At 53.9% G+C, this 24,042-nt stretch overlaps 2 protein-coding genes and 1 pseudogene across 7 annotated transcripts in view; 2 read left to right on the forward strand and 1 right to left on the reverse strand.

Annotated features, from left to right (window-relative positions):
- The first annotated feature begins 8,868 nt into the window (after nucleotides 1-8,868).
- IER5L (immediate early response 5 like) lies at nucleotides 8,869-11,573 on the forward strand. Its single transcript, XM_026009489.2, has one exon. It carries the CDS (start codon nucleotides 9,069-9,071, stop codon nucleotides 10,290-10,292), a length of 1,224 nt encoding a protein of 407 aa, XP_025865274.2. The 5' UTR covers nucleotides 8,869-9,068; the 3' UTR covers nucleotides 10,293-11,573.
- A 5,928-nt stretch (nucleotides 11,574-17,501) lies between these two features.
- Nucleotides 17,502-17,902, forward strand: LOC112928020 (non-histone chromosomal protein HMG-17 pseudogene; annotated as a pseudogene).
- A 4,888-nt stretch (nucleotides 17,903-22,790) lies between these two features.
- The window catches only part of PTPA (protein phosphatase 2 phosphatase activator), a 42,340-nt gene continuing 41,088 nt past the window's right edge, over nucleotides 22,791-24,042 (reverse strand). For all 6 annotated transcript variants that reach the window (XR_011999823.1, XR_011999822.1, XR_011999821.1 and 3 more), the window contains one exon: nucleotides 22,791-23,511. The gene's annotated coding sequence lies outside the window, so the exon portion shown is untranslated. The remainder of the gene's footprint in view (nucleotides 23,512-24,042) is intronic.

Raw genomic sequence — 24,042 nt, forward strand, 5'->3', positions numbered from 1 at the left:
AATGATGGGATATGTCATATAATGTGCTTTATAAATGTTAACTAGTCCAATGAGTAAAATATCCAGATTTGTCAAAATTTAACATATATCCAGGTTTCAGAGATATAAGATATAGGATGGGGAGTGTCTTAGAAAAGATTAGTTCGGGGCACCTGGGTGGCTTAGTGGTTGTGCATCGGCCTTTGGCTCAGGTAGTGATCCCAGGGTCCTGGGAACGAGTCCCACATGGGGCTCCCCGTGGGAAGCTTGTTCTCCCTGTGCCTGTGTCTGCCTCTCTCCATATGTCTCATGAGTAAATAAATAAAAAACTTTTTTTAATAATAAAAATCTTTTAAACAAAATTAGTTCAGCATCTGATAATACAGTAAGAAATCAACGTGTTGAATAATGTCTGATTTCATTACCTTGGAGTAGCCATGTCTCCCCAAAAATGTGCATACCATTGGAGAACACACTGTCCTTTCCCCCTTCTCTTTTGTCCCATAAAGAGTTTAGCACATAGTCAATACTCAACAAATATCTGTTGAAAATGTAAATCAATCTATCCCTCCATTCATCACAGAACCAACGGATGAATCAACAGGACTGCTTGTTGATTTAAGAACTGTGTTCACTACTAGGGGAAGGGTAAGACTGGTTAAAACCTTTTTCTTTTCAAGAGAGACTTCTCGGCTACACTGATATTTAAATATATTTTTATTCACATCTGTGAAGCTAAAACACTTGTTCATCAGGATCCTTTCACACAGGCAATATTTGTTCATTGAACAAACACTAATTGGACATCCATTATTTGCTGGACACTCAGCTGCCCAGCACAGAAACTTCTGTCCCTGCCCTCAGTTTACAGCCCGGAGGCAGAGACACATACACATGTAAAAAAAAAAAAAAGGAAAAAAAAAAAAAAAGTAAGTAAACAAACATTTTCTTGGTAGTGTGGGATGTGTGATCCATGAATTGGCCAAAGCTCCCCTTTATCTTTCATCAAGGACTATTTGTCAGTGACAAAGCTGTGCGTTTACTGAACTGGTCTATTCACCTGCTGAGCCCACCTAAGGACTACATTTCCCAGCCTCCCTTGCAGCTAGGTGTCACGAGACTCAATTCTGGCCAAAGAAACCGGGAGGCACGATGATTTGGGTTTTGCTCTAAAACATCCTGCTGAGTCTTCACACTCAGTCCTACCGCCTCTGTCTGCGATGCTGCCAGCAAAGAAAACTTCTTGGATGGTGGAACCGCATAATCGGAGGAGCCTGGAACCTGGAGGAAAGCTGTCTGACCTGTCTGTGCTGGATTGCAACGGGAGAAAGAAAGAAACTTATATTGGGTCTAGCCTCTAAGATTTCAGGAACGATTTTTCCTGCAGCGGAGCATAGCCCAACCCCAAACGCTGAAAACCAGTGAAATCAAGTTGAATATATGAACCGAAGCAGCATGGAAGGTTCACGGGTCCACACGGAGGATCACGAGCCTCAGCTCTCAAAACTTGGGCGCCACCATCTTCCTGCCAAGTGCCTCCCCAGGTGTTGAGTTAAAAGAGCCGACCCTGGAGGCAAACCAGTCTAGATTTCATTCACTTAACCTCTCTGTGCCCCAGCCTCCTCATCTCTAAAATGGGCATGATAATAAATGTACGTCCGTCATAGATGCTATCATGAAGATTCAACAAGATGATTTGTGTAAAGAACTTACTGGCCGGTACATAGTAAGTACTCAATAAATAGGCTAAGAAGAGCCACTGGGAGCCACCACCAAGAACACAAAAGCAGAGACCCATTTTGCTGCACCCCCATCCCTGGGAGGTCAGTTCTGCAGAAAGGCTTCTGCCCCCAGCACCGACCACAAGGCTCCACTCTCCTACCTGGAAGTCTCTCCCCTTCCTGTCCCTCTCAGCCAAATTAATCCAGCTCCTCTGAGGTCATGGGCAGGGCTCCTGCTCACATTTCCACCCCTCCTGCAGCCAGAGCCCTGTGTGTGTGTGTGTGTGTGTGTGTGTGTGTGTGTGTCTGGGAGGGGGTGGGGGAAAGCAGGTGGAAGGGAGGAAAGAGCTGGGTTTCAGAGGACCTAGTGTGCATCCTGCCCCCTATTCCTCCGCTCATTAGGAGGACGCTGCTCAGAAGCTTCTTGTCTCTGTGCCTTGGTGTCCTCAACTGTAAGACAAAGGTGATGATACCACCTGGGTCCCCAAGAAGTTGGATGGGTTCACTGACGACATGGATGTCCAGGGTCCTGCCAGGTGCCTGTTCTCCAGCACAAGGTCCAGAACTAAAATCCTTTTTAGCCCCATGTTTAAAAAAATAAAAAGGAGCTTGCGAGATGAATTGAGGACAGATGATCGGTACTCACTGGGCTGTCTCTCCCTCCCACACTCTCTTCACACTCACACACTCACACACACACTTGAGAAATGATTTTTTTTTTTTTGAGAAATGCTCTCAAAACAAAACAAAAACTCTGCTTTGTTCCGTGTAAGCAGCATTAAAAATTCACCAGTTGTGGGGAGCGAGAGGGACAGGAGTGCAGCCTGAGCTCGGCACAGATTGCCAGAGTTTGGACCAGTGATTCAGGGACTCAGGCTTTGGGGAGACCCCCAGGGGAGAGCATTGGGGTCTTGGGGACCCTCTGCCCAGGAGGCCTTGTGAGGCTGCTCACTTTCCCCTCCTGCTAGTCCCCATCACAAAGCCTTGTTTACTTCCTTTATCACCCTCATTGCAATCTTGTTTATTTCTCTGCTTGTTTGTTTCTTGTTTGCTTCCCATCTGGTCTGGAATGTAAGTAACATGGACTGGACGGGGACTGTGGTGGTTCTAGGAGCTGATGCAGAGCCAGGCACATAGTAGGCACTTAATATTTGTGAAAGAACCAAAGGGCAAGAGTCCATAAATAAGCAAACGGATGAATGGACAAGAGAGCAACGGCGAGGCACAGGGCATCAAGAATGGATGATGACAGCTCTTCCCTAGCTTGGACCAGGGCCAGTACCCACGCAGTGGCATGGGAATATGTGTGGCCCCAGAACAGCTTTCAGAGCCTCAGTTTCCTCAACTGTAAATTAGAGATGATAATTGGAGATGATATACCTACCTCATTCGACTGCTCAGAGATGAATGAAGAAAAACATCCGTGTTAAACATGATTCTGTGTCTAGCACAATGATCTATAGCTTTATCCACCGAGTGGGGAAGTAGGTGGAGGAGGCAGGCAGCATATTCACTAGCTCCCACCACTCAAATGAAAAAGAATTCGAAGATTCAGTTCCTGAGATCCAAGGAGCTTCTCACTCCTTAGAAACTCCCAGCTGAGTCGGGTGAGGGGACAAAGGTCTGTACTAAGTGAGTTATAAAAACAACTCCTAGCCAGGAACCCCTGAGCCGCCCCCCACCCACCCACCCACTCTCACACCCACCCAGGGCTGGCCCAGGATTAACTCTGGCCTGCCCAGCATGCTCAGCTTCTGGCAGGATTTTGAGAAAAAAGAAAAGAGGGAAAGGGGGACGTCTCGCGTTTCATTTCAGTACTAATCCCTTCCACTCTTCAAAGCACTTTGCAGTCCCTTGCTGCTTACAGGACCTCCTGGAGGAAGGTGATGAGTGAGGAGACTGAGCCCCAAAAAGAGGCGATACAGGCCAGTCTGGGGCTCGCTCCCATTTCTCCTGACCTCCCCCCAGCCGCCACCCGGCCAGCTAGACCACCTCAGATGTCCAGAACTGAACGCACAGTCTCCTTCCTCATCCCAAGAGCTGCTACCCAGCAGGTCTGCCATAGAGGCTCCCAGCTGAGCCCTTGGCAGACATCACTAATCAATTGGGGCACATGCCAAATCCCTTCCGACCCAGAGCTCCAGGCAGACACTACCAATCAATTGGAATTGGCCTGGGAGATTAAGAGGATCCTCAGCTCCGCTCCAGGCTGTGCGAGCTGCCTGGTGTTCTCCCAGGGGCTTAGCACAGCACCTGCACGCTGGCCAGCATTTTAAAACTCCATAGTTATTGAGTGAATGAATGAATGGATGGATGGATGGATGCATGAACAAATAGACATCCGGCCTGTCCCAGGCGCTCGGGCAGAGACCCTGGTTGAGAGATCCAATCACGTCTCTCTACACATCCCATTAATAAGGACAGAATTTGTTGGAAAGGCCTATAAATCCAAGAGGAATAGCGGGGGTCTCCATTCCTCTCCTGCTGCTCTGCTCATGGTGCTCCCACTTCCCCAGAGCCCTGGGATTGGAGCCACTTCTTCTTTCAGGTATGTGACCCCAGGCGAGTCATCCAACCTCTCTGCACCTCAATGGCTCCATCCATAAAATGGGGATTTTACCTGAATCTGCCTCCCAGGCTGGGGTCCGGACACAAGAATATCACCACGGAAAGCACTGGGACTGGTGCCTGGCACAAAGCAAGAGCTCTGAAAAGCCAAGTTTCCATCAGTCTTTCTCATCACACCTAAGGACCTTGAAGCCAGGAACTATGATGGCTTGCTGGGCACCAGGCCTGATGCGCAGGACCATGCTGGGCAAACACGGACATTGGTGGATCATTAGCATCCACTAGGGACAGTGACAGGGTAGAGGTTCTGTGGGGCAGGAAGTGGGGGTTATCTGGGGTCCAGGACCCCAGCTGAGCTCCCCAGTATCCCCCCCCCCCCAGAGATGCAGTACAGGGCTCTCACCTCCAAGTGTCACTAGCCTCTCAGCATCAGAGAGGACTCAGCAGTGATCCCTGAGGTCAGCAGCAACCCCCCTCCTGCCTTCTCTGCCACTGTCTGCAGTCCCCAGTCTCAGTCCCCATGGAGCAATACTCCAAGTCTCAGAGACAGTGAGCTGTGGCAGCCAGGCGCTGGACCAGGAGGTGGGACAGCTGAGTTCCAACCCTAGCTCCAGTCTGCCACTCTCAGTACATCTCTCCTCCTTGCAGGACCTCAGTTTATCCATATGGAAATTAGAAGCGTGGGGTGTGTGTGGGGGGATCCTGGTCTCTAGGGCCCCTGCATATTCACGTTCATTGACTGATTTAGTCCACAAGCATTTACTGAGTGCCTACTGGGTACCAGACCCTACACTAGATAGACTCTGAGCTATTCTCTGCTAGAAGGCCCCTCCCCATCTTTGGCTTCCAAAGCTCAGCTTCCTGCAGAAGGCCCTCCCAGACCAGCTTTGGGGGCCGTCCCTCGCCCTCCTGCAGCCCTGTCCCTCTTCCTATCACAGACTAATCACTCTGTTTATCTTGTCTGCCTCCCTCTGAATTGTGGCCTCCTGTTCTTACAGGACCACATCTTGTCCCCTGACCCATTCATAGGGATTCCAGAGGACAATCCTCTTGGGCAAATGAACAACAAAGGCATAAATTCTAAATCTCCCCACCCATCACCCTAACACAACACCCTTCATTAAGCTTTTTGCCTCTGCATCCCTTTTTCCTAAGCCAATCACTAGGAACCCACCAGACAAATCCCACAATCCCACTGCTGACCAGCAACCTTCCTAGCCATGTCTCCCTCCTGCGATCTGGGTAACCAAAAAGACTCACAAGGCATATGTGGCACTTACAAGGTGTTAACTGCCCTGGCATGGGGCTGACACCACTGGGGGTTTGATGGGAGCCCAGGTCCCAATGGGGGTTCTGTGCCATGCTCTGTGCTGTCCCAGCAGACACTCAGTAAATATTTAGGCATTAATTAACTTCCTCCAGGGAGCAGTGACTCAGTGCCAGATGTAATCCCCCAGCTCCATGGGAAAAGGTGAGTACTTGAACCTTTTTCAGGTGCCCAGACAAATAAGGCCAGCTCTCCATCCAAAGAAGCCTCATATCACTCATTGCTGTCCTCCTGCACGGCGTGCAGGTCTGAAGGCCCCTCATCCCCACCTGGATGCACATGGATGCTCACACACACAGGTACACACTCACTGCCCTCGCAGTCTCTGGTACTCTGCTTTGAGCCATCCCTGGTGCAACTGAACAGAAGCTTTGGGTGGGATCTGCCCATTCCACAAACATTTGTGAATTCCTACTGTGTGCCCCAAGCTCCACTGCTCCCAGGGGCGCCAAAGACCTCAGCTGTCCCATTGCTTCCTTCAGCAACTGTTTGGTGACAACAGCTGCGGCAACTCCCCCCTCCCAGGCCACCCCAAAAAAGATCAAGGGTTTTTATTAAGCTAGACAACTGCTTCACTCTCCCCACTAGCCCTTCTCAATTTTTGAGAAGGAGAGGAAACAAAGTTAGTGTGGGCCCCAGACAAGAAGGCCCAAAGAATAGGGTCACATGGATGGGCTGACCTCCTCTTAGCTGATCCCCAGAAGTGAAAAAGCCTTAGGAGAACTCAAACTTGCCTTGGGGCAGGGGTGAGTAGGGGACTGGGAAGTGTCAAGGGGAGCTGCCCCAGTGAGGGGCCTAGCCCCCACCCCCTCCTGTGGCTAGAGAACCCACCTCCATCCCTAACCTGATTCCCCAACTGGGCGCCCCCCCCCCCCCCCCAGAGGCGTGCTTTGGGGTGCAGCTCTGAGCCTGGCTGTGAATGATGAGCTGAGGGTGGAACAGATACTTACTTACTTCTCTGTGACTCCTGGAGACGCTGGTCTCTGAGCAGCTGGCAGGGAAGTAGTGGATGTTGATGACATCAAGGTCATGTGTCGCCCTGGGCTGAGGCCTGGGAATTGGACTTGGATCCACCGAGGACAGAAGTAAGCCACTGATTTCGAAGAACCCAGAGGAAGTTCCAGGCCTACGAACAGACCTGGGTTCAAATCCTGCCTCTACCCCTGCTTGGCTGTGTGATATGACCTTGGGCAAGAACCATAAACTCTCTTAGTTTCCTCTAATAAATTCTGAGTGAGGACAGAAGGAAGGCCTGAAATCAGCATTAATAATCCATTCTTGGACTCTTGCAACTGGCCAGACACCAGGGATCCCAGATATGACTGTTGCATATGGAGTCCTCACATCCATAAAACCAGACAGAACCTCCCGCCTTCCTTCATATGCTAGTGATGTCTCAAAAGTAAACGAATGAAACTTGTGTGTATCTTGAAGACAGACCCTAAGGAAGTAAGGGGCAATGGATTTTTTATTCTGGCACATATTATCTCATGGGCAAGTTCCACTCTTGTGTGTCCCCATCACCAGACCACCTCTTCCATAGAATGGAAGTAAAATGCCCTTTTTCCGCAGTCACCCTAAAATGTCAGTTCTGGTTTCTCTGGATGGGGGTGGGGAGAGATGCTACCAGCCAAAGGGCTCAGAGCAGACAGAGACAGCCCAGAAAGGACAGAGTCTTCACCAGGAGCTGTGGGACCTCAGGCAAGTCGGGTCTGCTGTCAGCACCAAGTTCCCTTGCCTGAAAAATAGGGTAAATGCTCCCTAACTTTGTTTTCACCCTTGATGCCTGGCATTGAGTAGATGCTGAAAAGTGTCTGTGGAAACAAATCTGAAGAATCCCTAAGAATGAAGAGAGATCCAGATGCTGGAGGATGGACCAGCTGGGTCTCCTCACTCCCACCAAGGGACAAAAATAGGTGCTGAGGACAATGGGCCCAAGGAAAGAGGGCACCCAGGAAAAGTTTGCTCCTGGGCCCCCACTCCCACCCCTGCCCCCACAAGGCCTGCCTAGTTCTCACAGTCTCTGTGAAACCCAGTCCTCCTTCACCGGGCCAACCCAAGGACGTCTTCCTCAGACAAACCTCTGGGCCCCACATTCAAGCAGCAGTCACCCCCCAACCAGACGGAGAACCCCCAATCCTATCCCTCTGTTCTCCCATCTCTCAATCCCCTCCAGCTGGGAGGAGCTGGCCAGTGGATGGTTCAGCGCCAAAGGGAAACGGTGTTCACAAAAGTTAAGTTGGTGAGTTCCTGGGCCCTTGGTATTCGCCTCCCGTCCGGAGCTCACAGTCCTGGCACGAATCCTAGCTCTGCACACTGGGAGCTGTATGATTCCACACATCACCCCACTCCTCTGAGACTCAGGTCCCTGCTCTGCAGGCAGTCACCGTGAGGGATTCAGGCTGTTTCTGGCGAGGGTCTGTCCCACATGAGACACATAATAATAGTCCTCATTGTCATTATTATTAGGAAGGATGGGAAAGGTTACAGAACCGGTGATAAGGGCACGGGCTCAGAGCGCCTTCCTCTTCGGACCTCAGCTGGTTTCGAGGCCGTAGGCTCTCTGCTCTGGGGCATGCCTTGAAGACCAAAATTCACCCCGTTTTGGGTCTTCCCGTCAGACGAATGGGGAGGACAGCGCTTCCCTGAGTATTTCCTGAGACCCCTCGGTCAAAAAAGTCAAGGGTGTCAGGCCCAATATTCTCTGCGGTTGAGGCACCTCCAAACCTTTCTCCCTTGGGGGTGCCCAAAGTCAGCCCGGTGGCCCCACTCGTCTCCTGCCAAGGCCTGGGTCACCCGGGGCCGGCAGGTGAGAGAGGAGGTGCCGCGTGGCCGGGAGCGGAGAGTTGCGCGCACCTGCTGCAGGTGAGGCCCAGCCGTGCGGAAGGGGGAGGAGCCGTGGCTGCAGCACCCAGGTGAGCCGACCCCCGGCTCCTAGGAGCTAAGCCGAGGGCGGCAGCGGGCTCCAACGTGGCGGTTACGAGGCGACCCGGGCTGCACACAGCGGCCCCAGCGGCTGCGAGTCCCGCGCGGCACGGCAGCCCCAGGAGAACATTCGAGGCAGCGGCAGCGTTGGAGGCCCCGGGTCCGTTCGGTATTTGAATAGCACAAAGGAACCGCCTTGGTCTGATTGGCCAGCCGAGTGGCCCCGGGGCGGGCAGCGCCTGTCACTCGGGAGGCTTCGGGCACTCCTATTGGCTCATGAGGTGTGGGGCGGGGCCCGGACGCTCGGCTAAATAGCTGGGGCCGGGGCCGGCCGAGGCTCATTGCTTTGGCGCCGACTGGGGAGTGCGGGCTCGCGGGTGGCGCGCAGCGCATGGTGGCGGCTCCTCTCGGAGCGCAGCCGACCCGCTGACCCGGGCTCCGTTTCCCCTGCCCGGCGCGCCCCGGCGACCGGCTGGAGGCCGATACAGCAGCAGCCCTAACGGCAGCAGCGGCCGCGGCTGCTCCGCCGCCACCGTCTCCGCGGGAGCATGGAGTGCGCCCTGGACGCCCAGAGCCTGATCAGCATCTCCCTGCGCAAGATCCACAGCTCCCGGACCCAGCGCGGCGGCATCAAGCTGCACAAGAACCTCCTGGTGTCCTACGTGCTCCGCAACGCGCGCCAGCTCTACCTGAGCGAGCGCTACGCCGAGCTCTACCGGCGCCAGCAGCAGCAGCAGCAGCAACAGCAGCAGCCGCCCCACCACCAGCACCAGCACCTCGCGTACGCGGCGCCCGGCATGCCGGCCAGCGCGGCCGACTTCGGCCCGCTCCAACTTGGCGGTGGCGGGGACGCGGAGGCGCGCGAGCCGGCCGCCCGGCACCAGCTGCACCAGCTCCACCAGCTCCACCAGCTGCACCTCCAGCAGCAGCTGCACCAGCACCAGCACCCGGCGCCCAGGGGCTGCGCGGCGGCGGCGGCCGGGGCGCCCGCGGGCGGCGCGGGGGCGCTCGCGGAGCTGCCCGGGTGCGCCGCGCTCCAGCCGCCGCACGGCGCGCCCCACCGCGGGCAGCCCTTGGAGCCGCTGCAGCCGGGTCCTGCGCCGCTGCCGCCGCCCGCGCCCGCGCCCGCCGCGCTTTGCCCGCGGGACCCTCGCGCCTCCGCCGCCTGCTCCGCGCCCTCCGCGCCCCCAGCGGCCGCCCCTCAGGCCGCTGCTGGCGCCTCCCCGCCCGCCTCCCCGGCCCCCGCCTCCTCCCCAGGCTTCTACCGGGGCGCGTACCCGGCCCCCTCGGACTTCGGCGTGCACTGCAGCAGCCAGACCACCGTGCTGGACCTGGACACTCACGTGGTGACCACGGTGGAGAACGGCTACTTGCACCAGGACTGCTGCGCCTCCGCCCACTGCCCCTGCTGTGGCCAGGGCGCCCCAGGACCCGGCCTGGCGTCCGCCGCCGGCTGCAAGCGCAAGTACTACCCTGGCCAGGAGGAGGACGAAGACGACGAGGAGGACGCGGGCGACCTGGGAGCCGAACCCCCCGGGGGCGCCCCGTTCGCCCCCTGCAAGCGCGCCCGCTTCGAGGACTTCTGCCCGGACTCGTCCCCGGACGCGTCCAACATCTCAAACTTGATCTCCATCTTTGGCTCGGGCTTCTCCGGGCTGGTGAGCCGACAGCCGGACTCCTCGGAGCAGCCGCCGCCGCTCAACGGGCAGCTGTGCGCCAAGCAGGCGCTCGCCAGCCTCGGCGCCTGGACTCGAGCCATTGTCGCCTTCTAGGGACCCCCGAGGGCACGGGGACCCGGGGCCCCGCGGGGCTGGGGCCAGACAAAGACTCGGCCAAGGGGCGAGAGGAGGGAGTGAACGGGCGCCTGGCCACCCGGGGCTGAGCTGGGGGTGAGCCGGGGGAGGCGGCTGATGTTTTATAAATTGTAAAATAAAAAAAAAAAAAAAAAAAAGAAAGAAAGAAATCTAAGATGTTGGACTTTATTTTTGCAGAGAGAAAAAGCGCCTATTTAAGTATGCTTTGTGTTTCTCCTACTCTTTTTTTTTTTCTTTTTATTGTAGTGATTGCAGTGGTGTTTAGCGAGGAGCCAGCCACGTGAGGGAGGGCTGCTGCCCGGAGGAGATGCCGGGCAGCGGGGGGCGAGGCAGGGCGCCCGGGCGGCCGGGGCGCGCCGGGGGAGCAGCGCAGGAGGGCGCGGGGCCCGGGACGCCGATTCCAATCAGTTGTCAGACCCGGAAAGCCCGGCGCTCGGCTCTCCCGAGCCCCTCCGTGGGGTGAGGAATGGGTCTTGTGAAATCCCGAGCAAAAACAAAGGCAAACTCTCTATCTCCGAAAGGGACGTTTGGGTCACATTTCCTCTCTGGGGGCGGCCTCCAAAGTTCTCAAAATGAGAAGGCAGAAATGAAAACACTTCAACTTTTTTTTTTTTTTTCTTTCCCGGGGCGGGTGTCTTGAACCCCTCCTCTCCCCGCCCCTCTGGCTTGGCCCTCTTCCCCTCCTCCACCCGTCTCCCGGACTCGGGGGTGGCGCCCGACACCCCGACACTCCCGGACGCCGTTTGGGGAAGGGGTGGGGGGCGGGCACGGCGGACTACATTTCCCATCATGCCCAGCACTGCGGTCCTCACTAAACAAAAAAGGAAGTCGATTCCTTCACCTGGATCCCCCGCGGCCCCGAGGGAGGGAGGGGCCGGGGCCGCCGACTGCGTTGGAGACTTTTCACGAAGTTCCCGGTCAGATGTGTTTGTGTGTGTGCTTCTAAGTTGCACTGTCCTGCTTGAGGCTTCGGTTGCGTTCCATGAAACCAGCATTGTTCGAGGCTGTGAGAACCCTGTCCTGTGTCTTCAGCTCGATAGATTTTGTTTAATTTAAAGCCTTTTGTTGTAAAAAGGTGGGGTTCGGCGGCGGCCCATGTGGACTCCCAAACAAGTTGCCAACCCTTCCTTCTCCCTCGTCCTTCTGTATTTTTGTGCATACTGAATTGTATATCACCGGGTAAAACTGTTCAGATGATTTGTTTAAATTTATAATCTTAATAAAAAGTCGGCTATAGAGGATGGTGGTGTCTTGTTTTCAGACAGGCCTGGAGGTGATGGGGAGAACTGGGGGAGGTGGGGAGAGACCCCTACCCCCGTGCAAATCCCAGCTCCCGGGGGCCTGGGCGGACTGGACCTGCCCACATCCGCAGGGCCAGGGGGTGGGAGCGGGATTGGTAGTTATGTAGGGGGGAGGGTGTTGGATGTTGGGGATGAAGCCAGTGCTGTGCGCCTCCCGGGCCGCCCTCCGCAGAGGGGCCTGCCCCCCCCCTCTGGGAACAGCCGCCCCCCCCCCCCTCCGCCCGGGGACCCCAGCAGGAAGCCGAGCCTGCCTTCAGCACATTTCCTGCGCAGCCAGGGGCGCAGGGCCTGAGCGGCCTCGAGTCTGAGCTCTCTGCGGCCGGGGAAAGCAGCGGAGGGACGCCGGGGGGCTTCTGGGCCACCCACGCTCCCCGCCCCGCGCCTCCGCCCGCTAGTCCGCACGTCTCGGGCTGCAACTTGGGGAAGTTTTTTCCTTTTCCTTTTTTTTTTTTTTTTTTTTTTAAGTTGAGTTTGTTATCACTGCTCGGTGCCACTTGGTGGTGTGCTGGCGGCGTCTCCCTCCCTCCTCGGGCCCCTCCCCTCTCCCTCCCTCCTCCCTCCCGCCCGCCTCTCTTCCCTCCCCAGTGGATGGAGGCAGGAAGGCTCCAGGCGCGCTCTCCCCTCTGACCACCTACGGAATGACCTCAGAGTGGGAGAATGTGCCAAGGCCCCGAGGAAGCTCGCATTCTCCCCACTGGAACCAAATTCACATCTGGAGCCGCGGCTCAAGCCCGGGGGCGCGCGGGGTGGTTCCAGCTTTGCAAATAGGGGATAGGAAAGAAAGACTGGGGGAAAAAAGAAAGAAAAGAAAAAAATGAAAAAAACAAAAAACAAAAAAACAAGCAAAGTGGCAGCTTGCTCCTGTTTGTTTGACAGTGGCTCTCGGTGTCCCTCCGTCCCCGGCCGTCTCCCCAGTGTTCTCACCCCAGCTCTCCCCTTTTCCGGCGCGAGGCGCCCGGCAGGACCACTCGCGCCCCCGGCTCAGCCTCCACGCCTCCAGCAGCGACAGGAGGGGCCGCCGCCGAGAGGCCCCACCCCAAGCGCTGAGAAGAGGTCGCACGCCAGTCCCAGGGGCCCGCTCGGCTCCGGTCCCCGGGTGGCGCCAGGCTTAGTACTCGGGGACACTCCAGAGCGCGGGCGGGGGGCCGCGAAGGTCCGCGATGGGGGTGGGGGAAGAGAGAGCACTGAGGCGTGAGTGAGCGGGAGGAGCGGCACCTTCACCCCCGAGGGCTGTTTCCTCGGCCTCCCACGGGAAGAGTCTGGAGCTGCTGGGGAGGGGGACCAGTGTGTCTCCCCGCTCCCCATTTTTTCCCTGCAAGTACGGGGAATAGCTGTTTGATGCACGGTTCTGCTCGGATCCACCAAGCCAGTTGCCAGAGCTCCCCCTAGCGCCACTTCCCGGGCGCTGCGGCGGCTGCTACTGGGAGTGGGCGAGGCACAGCCCGGGGCGGCGGGACTGCTGCTGGGGGGCGGCTCAGCGCCCACCTGGGTCGCAGCGCAGTGTCCCTATCCCTCCCGGCTGGAGCGGGAGCCCGGGGCCACGTGCGTCCCCATTCCAGGCCCGCTTCGAGGAGGGGGCACGTGGCCTGTCGCCTTTGTTGGGAGCGCGGACCTGGGCACGGGAAGGGACCGGCCGAGGGGCTCGGCGTCCCCGCCTTACGACGCCCGGCTCCCTACGGCAGAGGAATGTGGGTGGTAAGCTGCCAAATAAGAGCTCGGAACCCAGCAGGACCCTGGACCTGTGTTCCCTTCCCTTTTGCCAGATTTTATGAGCTTCAGCAACACCAGGAGACTCAGGCACATTAGGATCTAACTGGCAGAGGGATGGAAACGGAAGACTCTGACAGCACCCAGAAGGGAGGCACCCTTCTACCCCCGTTATTTTTCAGGGCCCAGACATCCACGCAAAGGGTTAATGCCCAGACCATAATACACAGTGACCTAAAACACAACCCACTGGCCATCTACACCTCACCCTAAGACATTCCATAGAAAACAGTAACACAAGCACTTGCTGCTATGCTGCACAACACGCTGGGGGGCCACACCCAGCCACACGGTCCCCAACACCGGACGGTCTAAGCGGCATCTTCATTCCACTCAGTCCCCCAGGGTACCGCACAGCACGCAGTTGGCCCAAACATCCTGAGAGACTAATACTCCGGAGCATAGCACAACTGAAAGGCTGGGGTGGCAGATGATGCCTGGCTATGACAGTCCTTGGAAAGGGGGAAGGGGGCAGGCCCTCCGTCCATGTAGGAGTCCATAGATCCAAATCTGCAGATAATGCCCTCTTTCTTCAGTAAAAAGACCAAGCCACACCCCACAAGCGGCCCCAGGCAGGAGTTGGGGTGCTGGAAGTAGAATAGAAGAGATTGGGGGACCCAAGGAGTGATGAGGGGGAGTTTCCAGAGAGCAGTAGGAAGCCAAAACTCCTGCAAGCCCCCCAAGGTTAACCAGCATCATCGCCACTACCACCACCCCTCACACACACACACACACACACACACACACACACACACACTTCCCTGTGCTCCTAGAACACTGCAGGTCTTATTGCCCTTGACCTGTGGTGTAGGGTGTGTAAGTGTCCATGGTATTCTTCCGGTGCAGGGCATGCCCACCAGGAGCTGCGTCTTTCTGTATCACCACTCGCTGGTCACACATTTACAGAGCACCCACTTGGCGCCTAGCCTGTGCAGAGCACTGAGCTAAGCACCGCAAAAAATACAGCAAATAAAAGAACAGCAAGTCCCTTTTTATGGATTCATTCATATGGTTTTCTCTGAGATAGATACTATTAGCATCCTTGTTTTAGAAATGAGAAAACTTGCCCAAAGTCACACAGTTAAGAAGTGGCCAGGCTTCCTACTGGAATGCAGAGTCTACTGGGGAGGAATTTGTAACATATGACAATGTGAGCCAGCAATAGTCTCGTCTAAATGGTAATATTGATAAGCTCCAGCTGAACCTCAACTAGCAGGTTGGGAGCACCGCCCTCCCACTGCTTTATTGCTTCATGCTCTGGGACCCTGGGCAATAGACAGAGGGACACACAGGACCATGGTATCTGTATCCCACCCTGCCCAGGACAAAGACTGACCTATTTCTGGTACTTTTCAGGACGCTTATGGTAGAGGATAGCAACCTTACTGGAACCAGCTTGGGCAAAAGGTGGGATTTCTTGGCTCATGGAACTAAACTGTGCAGTGGACAGGGGTACATCTGGCTTCAGGTACAACCGGATCCAGGGACAAATCATTAGGATGGCCTCCCTTCTGTCTCTCTCTCTCTCTCTCTTTCTGTGTGTGTGTGTGTCCTGTGACTTCCTTCTCTGCACTAAGATTAGCACTCCCCGACTGCAGACCCACTTCTTGGGGGGTCTGTCAACATGGCTGTAGACGGCAGTTCCTGGCTTCCCATCACAAAGTTTTGCCACCCAACAGGGACTGTCCTCTTATTTTTAATTCAGAAAATCTCAAGAAAGGATCCTATCAGGTATCCCTGGGTGGCGCAGCGGTTTGGCGCCTGCCTTTGGCCCAGGGCGCGATCCTGGAGACCCGGGATCGAATCCCACGTCAGGCTCCAGGTGCATGGAGCCTGCTTCTCCCTCTGCCTATGTCTCTGCCTTGTCTCTGCCTCTCTCTCTCTCTCTCTCTCTCTCTCTGTATGACTATCATAAATAAATAATATTAAAGGGATCCCTGGGTGGCGCAGTGGTTTGGCGCCTGCCTTTGGCCCGGGGCGCGATCCTGGAGATGTGGGATCGAATCCCACGTCAGGCTCCCGGTGCATGGAACCTGCTTCTCCCTCTGCCTGTGTCTCTGCCTCTCTGTCTCTCTCTGTGTGACTATCATGAATAAATAAATAAAAATTAAAAAAAATAATAATATTAAAAAATAGTTTTTTTTTTTTTTTAAAAAAAGGATCCTATCATGTCCCAAGCCTGTGTCCTGTGCCAGACCTGTGGCTAAGGTTGGAGGGCGGTTGGTAGCCCCCACTGGAAACTCCTGGGCAGAAAAGGGGTGCTCTTCTCAGAAGTGGGTGGCACAGGGTGGCAGACCAAAGATGTCCTCCAGAGAGAGGGGGCTGCAAGCCAAGCTAAAGGAAGCATTTAGACGTAAGACATAGGGAGACCCAGGGCACAGGCATGGCTGCTTCAAGGCTTGCCCCTGAGGAAGGAACATTCTCCTAAAGCTCCTAGCCAAAGTAATGAGGCTCCAAGGGCCATCTGGTGCCTCCCAGATTTGCCACTCAGGAATCACCCGGAGAGGGGAGCCTGCAGCCCCCCGGGGCAGGGGGCAGGGTCTTGGGGGAGCCAGTGGGCTCCGTGACAGAGACAGTGACAAGGGCCACCCTTGAGGGGCTAAGAGCTGTGGGCAAGCTGCAGGGAGGCCAAACTGGAAGGACTTGCCTGGAGCTCATATGTCCCCCCTCCAAGCACTCCCAGATACAACAGCAAAGGCTTTGGGGAGAGGCCAGGGTGATCAAGGGGTGCTGGCCAGCGGGGTGGAGAGGGAGGGGCCATGCCTAGGTGAATCATACCCCCAGCTGGTGCAGTCTGGGGACATCTGGGGTACAGGTAACATCTCTTCTCATGTGCAGGTGAAAAAAGGCTGACTACGAGCTCTGAAATGCTAGTGATTATTACTAGGTGGGGACTTTACAGATGACCTTTGCTTGATCATTAATACATTTCCATATTTTCCAAATTTTCTGCAATGAGCACGTATTGCTTTTTATGCAGAAGAAAAAATGAACAAGACATTTTTCAGAGAAAAATGTGACGTGACAGGTGCTGTAATCGATGTACAGCCTGCTACAGAGCAGAGAGGGGGAGCCGCTATATTCAGCCTGTCTGGGGCAGGCTCACCCCCTGAGAAACAGAATACACACCAAAAAGCCTTGATTCACCAGAATTCACCCTCCTGCACTCTGTCTTTGTTAAAAGAGGCGTGAGACAAAACAACAGCTCATCTTGAGGATGTTGTTGAGGAGGCATTCTGGAGGGAGCCTTGTTCATTCTCACCTCTGATCCCTGGCCCAGCTCCACCCAGTCCTACCCATCAATCATCACCCGAATGATTTGCTCCGAGTTGCTAGATAACCTGGCAAGGTGGGGAGGAAGAGGCAAATGTGCTTGGTAAATGTTTTCAGCAACCAAGGCTGAAACCAAAGAGCAATTGGCAAACCTCGGCCTAGAGAGCATTGGATCAGGAGTCTGGAGACAGAGGGGAGGTTCTGGCTCAGGCCTACCTTGACACCTGGGCTGAGTCCCTCTCCTATCAGGCCCACATTCCCTCACCTGTGGAGACCCGGTAAGAGGAGAGAAATCAAGCCCCCAAAGTGGAAAAAAGCAGCCATTGCTTCCAGCCTTCTGATGATCTGAGGCTTTATGTCCAATCACAGCAAGGAAAATGCAGGAGGCATTTATCAGATTCCACAACTACCCATGAGCAATGGCCATCTGCCTATCTCACTCACTCAAGATATCCATGCATTCGGGGGCACCTGAGTGGCACAGTCAGTTAAGCGTCTGACTCCTGGTTTCAGTTCAGGTCCTGATCCCTGGGTGGTGAGATCAAGCCCCACATTGGGTTCCATGCCCAGCGTGGAGTCTGCTTAAAATTCTCTCTCCCTCTCCCTCTGCCCCTCCTGCTCATTCTCTCTCTCTCTCTCTCTCTCTCTCTCTCTCTCTCCCTCCCTCTCTCTCCCTCTCTCTCTCCCTCTAACATAAATACGTATATCTGGGGGCACCTGGGTGGCTCAGTAGGTTAAGAGTTGGCCTTCAGGAGCAGTGTGAAGAAGAAGAGGCGAGAACCACCCCCGGACTGGCCAAAGCCTGCGTGCCGCCACATCCCCGCGTCCAGCGCTTACGTCCCGCCGCCGTAGCCACCATGCCCAAGAGAAAGGCTGAAGGGGATGCTAAAGGAGATAAAGCCAAGGTGAAGGATGAGCCACAGACAAGATCTGCAAGGTTATCTGCTAAACCTGCTCCTCCAAAGCCAGAGCCCAAGTCTAAAAAGGCCCCTGCAAAGAAGGGAGAGAAGGTACCCAAAGGGATAAAGGGGAAAGCTGATGCTGGCAAGGATGGAAATAACCCTGCAGAAAATGGAGATGCCAAAACAGACCAGGCACAGAAAGCTGAAGGTGCTGGAGATGCCAAGTGAAGTGTGTGCATTTTTGATAACTGTGTACTTCTGGTGACTGTACAGTTTGAAATACTATTTTTTATCAAGTTTTATAAAAATGCAGAATTTTGTTTTACTTTTTTTTTTTTAAGCTATGTTGTTAGCACACAGAACACTTCATTGTTGTTTTGGGGGAAGGGCATATGTCACTAATAGAATATCTCCAAAGCTAGATTGATAACAAGAGGGAAAAACACCTTCCCCTTCTAGTTTTGAGAAACCTCCTCTTGGCTCCCAGGAGGAAGGATTCCTTGATGTTGACACACATGAGCCACCTTGGTGGTGTGGAAAAACTAAAATTCATTTTTTTATGTCCTCTTCTCCCTCTCTGCCTTCAACATAGACTTGACTCCCTTAAACCCAGAGACCTGCTGGAACCTGACCCCATGAAATGGTTCCCAGTATGTCAGGCAATCTGGACTTTACGGTGTCACCACTGAGATGGCATCCCTCAAAAGAGTTCCTTTTTTTAGCTTGTGGATCTTCAGATTGATAATTCTGCCATTTTCATTTCATTTCCTGAAAATCAGGGTCGGCTTGTGAAAAGTTGTTAAACAACATGCTAAATGTGAACTGTCAACCCTCACTCTAAACTTTCCCTGTTCAGAGCATCACATGAAGACTTCATTGGGTTTTATAGTGGCTTTCTGTAGTCCATTGAAGAAGGGAGTTTGAAAGTTGTTGTATACTGTTAACGATCGTCCGCCCATGTCCTACCTGAAATACCATGATTGTTTATGAAAAGTATCTTTAATAAAGCTGGATACAGTTTGGCTTGGGAAAAAAAAAAAAAGAGTTGGCCTTCGGCTCAGGTCTTGATCTCAGGGTCCTGAGATCGAGCTCTGCTCAGGTTCCCTGCTCAGTGAGGAGTCCGCTTGTCCCTCCAACCTTCTGCCCCTCATCCCCACTTGTGCTCGCTCTCTCTCACTCTGTGTTCTCTCTCTCAAATAAACAAATAAAATGTTTTTAAAAATAAAATAAATAAGTAAATCTTAAAAAAAAAAAAGAAAGAAAGAAACCTATGCATTCCAGCCATTCAAATATTTATGGAGCACCAGGCACTGTGCTAGGCACCAAAGATGCAGCCGTGAACAAGACAGCCAAGGGCCCTGCCCCCATGGAGCTTACATTCCAGCAGAGGAGACAGACGAGAAGCAAAGGAAGAAATAAACATTAAGTTATGTGTTACAGGAGAATAAAAACAGGGCTAGACAGGGCTCAGGAGAAGAGGGTGGTGCCGCTCAGATGCAGTGGTCACAGCAAGCAACGTGTCAGCTGAGACCTGGATGGGTCAGCTGTATTGGTCAGGATAGGATAGGCTATGCTGTCATCACAAATTGACCCCCAAATCTCAGAGGTGTAACACAGCGAAGATGGAGTTCTTGACAAAGCAATGTCCAGCCAAACTGGCAACTCTCCGAGGCTGCCATGCTCCACAAAATGACTCAGTGATTCAGGGATGCAGAGTCTCGTGGTCAGGAAGCGAGTCCCCTCGCCTCTCCTCATGGGCCATTGGCCCCAGTTAGTCTCCTGACCTGGCCTAACTCCTGACCCTTCCTAATTGCAGGGGTCCAGCAGGAGCAGGGCTGGGGGCAGGCAGGAGGGCCTGGGAAGGGGAGGTGAAGGGCAGGTGGTGGGGCACTAGAAATCTCTACCACCAGCCTCTGGGGACACAGTGACAGAGCAGTCCAGGCAAGAGCAGCAGCAAGGACAGAGGCTGAACACAGGGCCTCACTGGGCAGGTCGGAGGACCGGGAAGGTGGCCTGTGGGGCTGAGGCAGAGGGCACAGCGGACGGTGGCAAGAGATGGGACCAGGGGGAAGGCAGGGACTGAGGATGCGGCTGTAACCTACAGAGGAATGCTGAGCCGTGCCTGGCATACAGCAAGCACTCAAGAAACAGGAGAGCCTTTACTGGCGTTCTGGGAATTTCTGTTCTTTCCCCAGGTCAGCAGGGGGAGCGTGTCTGGGGTGCAGAGGGAGGAGATAGGCCAGTACAACCACAGTGTGGGTCAGCTGCCCCAACCAGTTTCCCTAGTCACACTGGGCAGGCCAAGGCTCCAGGCCAGTTGGAGCTCTGACCCTCTTGGTAATGGATTGGGCCCCATGGACGCACCCATCCAAGGGACCCTCAGCAAAGAGGGAGGCGGGTGGGCGGTGGTCCCAGTGCCGCATAATGGGTTGGGTGGCATCCCCTCCCTGGAAGTTGTAGTATCGAATGAGCAAAGGCGGACCAGCACATGTGAGGCCAAGCAACAGGGGGCTCCGGGTGGCCGCCCCCACTGGGTGTGCCTGTCCAAAGCCCAGCCTTGTGCTTCCAAGCACACAGACCTGAGCGCGAACTGGACTCTGCCGCTTTCTAGGTAACAACGGGCTCTTCACTTACCCTCTCCAGCCCTCCCCAGTCCCTTGTCTACAAAATGAGGTTGCCCGTGAGTACTCACCTGCACAGTGGGTCTCCTACGGCACCACACCTGGCATATAGTAGACACCCAATACATGAGAGTTCTGATATTGTCATCAGTCGGCTCTGCCCAGATAATAAATCTTCGCTGCAGAAATAAGGGCTGTTTTTCTACAGACTCTCTCCTATTGAGCAAAACTGAGGACCAAAGAAGTAAGAAGATGGCAACTTCCTTCAGAGAGATCCAATCCAGATCTTTTTACTCTAGGGCTGGGGACGGAGAGCGGAGGAGGTGCCCTATAAACTTTGTAGAAATTTTTTTTTTTTTTGTCTTTCCATAGTTGGCACTCATGTTTTCAAAAAGGTTAATCTCAGGAAGGTGTCTGGGTATCTTTAGGGCCTGGCTATGCCTGACAGTCAACATGTACTCAGTGTGTGTTTAACAGTTTTTCACTCAGGACATATGCTTAGAGATTGAATGAACGGATGGACAGATGGATGGCTGAGTGAATGGGCTATCTGTCCATTCCAAGGAGTGGTTTATTTTTTTTAATTTTGTTTATTTATTTACTAATGATAGAGAGAAAGACAGATGCAGGCAGAGGGAGAAGCAGGCTCTCAGCAAGGAAACCAATGCAGGACTTGATCCCATGACTCGGGGATAATGCTCTGAGCCAAAGGCAGATGCTCAACCACTGAGCCACCCAGGCATCCCACCAAGGAGTAGTTTATTTTTTTTTCTTTATTTTTTTTAAAGATTTTATTTATTTATTCATGAGAGACAGAGAGAGAGAGAGAGAGAGAGAGAGAGAGAGAGAGAGAGGCAGAGAGAGAAGCGGGATCCTCGTAGGGAGCCCGATGTGGGACTGGATCCCACATGCTGGGATCACGCCCTGAGCTAAAGGCAGATGCTCAATCGCTGAGCCATCCAGGTGTCCCACCAAGGAGTAGTTTATTTATTATTTATTTATTTATTTATTTATTTCCACCAAGGAGTAGTTTAAAGATGAAACAGTTGGTATAGGATTGTTTGCCTGTCTTCCCCTAGTCAGACCATTCCCACCCCTTCCTCCTCCATCTCTAACTCCTCTCCCCTCTTTCTGGAAGCTTCTTGAACATTCTCATGTACCTTCCACATTTATTACCCACCCCCAAGCCCCCAGTTGATCTCCAGGGCACTACACACACACACAGACGCATGCACACACTCCAGGGTGGCATTTGAGGTTCTTCTTTAACATCCACGTTACCCAGCCTGGGGAGCACTGGGAAAGCCAAGGAATAAAGCTTTCCTTTCTCCCGAGAAAGAACTGGAGGTCTGAGACAGATAATAGACCTGGCTGAGAACAGAACAGGTCCACGTGGGGAGATCTCTGACCTACAGGCATTCCAACTGGATGGACAGGTATGAAACTCTTTTAAGTCAAGAAAGGAATCCAGGTATCCAGACTGGCAAGCCTGGATCCTCACCTCTGTGGGTCCTGAGCACTCAGGCCTCGGCTGGCTGGAGCACAGGAACTGGGAAGTTCTTGGGTATTCAGCTGCGGGCACAGCTGGACTCAGAGGCTCATGTGACGTCACCAGGGCTTGCTCACCGTCCCTTGGTGCTTCCTGGCTCTCCTTGGCCTCTCCTAGGTTTGCTCCGAGGCATGAGCAAGATGGCCACCGGCCAGGCGCAGCTTCACAGGCCTGTGACCAGGGCGATCACACAGGGCTTCACATTCAAAGGACCCCATGCTTGGGGTTTAACGCTCCGCAGCTGCTGTCTGGAAATCCATAACCATTTGTCTTTGAATCTGTGTTTTGTAAGTGAAATCTGATGGTACAATGGAGCACGCGCCAAGGACTTGGAGCTTCAGGCCATGTACTATTCTGTCTCCATGGGACACGTTCTCAGCTGCCCCCTTACCCCTTGGCACCCTGGCCCTGCCTGGCCTCCCCCTCTTTGTGACCATGCCACTCTCCACCCTGGGCACAGGCACAGGGAGGGTTGGGGCAGGTATCACAAGGTGTGCCAGCAGCCATCATTGCCCTGATTGGCAACACCACTGCTCGTCTGGCATGCAACTGGAGCCCCTGTCTAGGCAGGGACGAGCCTGCCACCTACCCTCGTCCAAGGCCTGAGATCCTTGGATCACCTCTGCTGCAGGTTGAGGTGGGGGCCTGGTCAACCTCTCCAGGCCCCACCTCTAGGCCAGGGGCTAGACACAGTCTGGTGGTTGGTGGGAGGGGTAATTCAGCAACCGTCAGGCCCAAGGGAGCAAGGGAGAATGCATCTGGGCACCCAGGGTAGGGTTAGGGTCTGGGAAGGTCTGCAGTATCCCCAAGCCCAAGAGCACTCCCTTGGCCGGCTGTGTGTGGCTAAGGAGCCACTCCTCCTCCTATAACCTTCCTGAGTCTGCTTTGTGTTTGTCTTTTCTGGCCAGCTCAAGGCACCCTCAGGGACAAGCCACAATATAAAAATTATACAATTTTGGTGATTCTGCACAGGAATTAAATGATCTGACATTTGCATTTAAAACTGGTATTGCACAACATAGAGTTGAATGGTAAAATCCATGTTAATCATTTAATTTTTTTTATTTTTCTTTACTAGAATGACATTAAACAGCAAATAAAAAAACACCATGACAAGTTGAGTACAAGCCTACGAAAGGAAGTAAAAGCATTCTAGGTACTTTTAATGGTACTTTTTCCTGCTTTTTGAGCAAGGGGCCCTGCATTTGTTTTTGACGCTGGGCCCCACAATGCCGCAGCTGGTCTTAGCATCCCCAGGACAACACTGTCTCAGCTTAGCAACCCTGGCAGCAGGGGCACCTACCCAACAGCTCCCAACAGAAGTACCAGTCAGTAAGCTCACAGGCACAGCCTGGGTCACATGCTCATTCCCGAACCAATCACAGCAGATGGGAGGCAGGGGCCCTCTGATTGGCCAGGTCTGGGCCTGTGTCTATCCCTAAGACTGGGGGGTTGGTAGCCCCACCTCAGTCCCTTCCAGTGGGTTCTCCATGAGGGAAGAAGGGATCCTATTCCCAGAGGAATGGGGGCTGCTTGGTCACCAACCCCAGTGTCCTTCCTCTACACACTCCTCAAACTCAGTTTAAAAAATAAAAAAACAGGGACACCTGGATGACTCAGTCAGTGGTTGAGCATCTGCCTTTGGCTCAGGTGATCCTCGGGTCCTGGGACAGAGTCCCACATTGGGCTCCCTGCAGGGAGCCTGTTTCTCCCTCTGCCTGTGTCTCTGCTTCTCTGTGTCTCTCAGGAACAAATAAATAAAATCTGAAAAAAATTAAATAAAAAATAGGGACACCTGGTTGGCTCAGCCCATAAAGCATGCAACTCTTGATCTCAGGGTTCTGAGTTCAAGACCCACTTTGGGTGTAGACATTACTTAAAAAAAAAAATAAGATCTTGAAAACAAAACAAACGAAAAAAAAAAAAAAAAAACCCAGCTGGGTAAAGAACAATTTGGTTCCACTCTCCTGGCTCTTATCTTCCCAATCTCCTTTGCTGGGTCCTTCTCCCCTTCCTGGAAATGCCAGGGAAGTCCTGGGCTCTGGCCTTAGTTCCCTTCTCTTTTCCTGCCACCTTTTCCTGGACAAGCTCATGCAGTCCCACCAACCCCCTGACTACTGTCCCCAGTTGGGACCTCTATGCTGAACGTGGCTTAGGGGTCCCAACCCCAACGTGACCTCTCCTCTTGGGGTCCCAGGCATCTCAGAGCTCCCCTGTCTCCACCCACACGCCTGAGAGCCCACTCCTGCTTCTTCCTCAGCCTTTCCCATCCAGTCCATGGTACCACCATCGTCA

Source organism: Vulpes vulpes, chromosome 2 (genome assembly GCF_048418805.1).
Source record: "Vulpes vulpes isolate BD-2025 chromosome 2, VulVul3, whole genome shotgun sequence".
Taxonomy (NCBI): Eukaryota; Metazoa; Chordata; class Mammalia; order Carnivora; family Canidae; genus Vulpes; species Vulpes vulpes.

Excerpts from the sequence above, each read along its gene's own strand:
- IER5L (XM_026009489.2), top strand. The coding sequence starts at position 9,069 with ATGGAGTGCGCCCTGGACGCCCAGAGCCTGATCAGCATCTCCCTGCGC.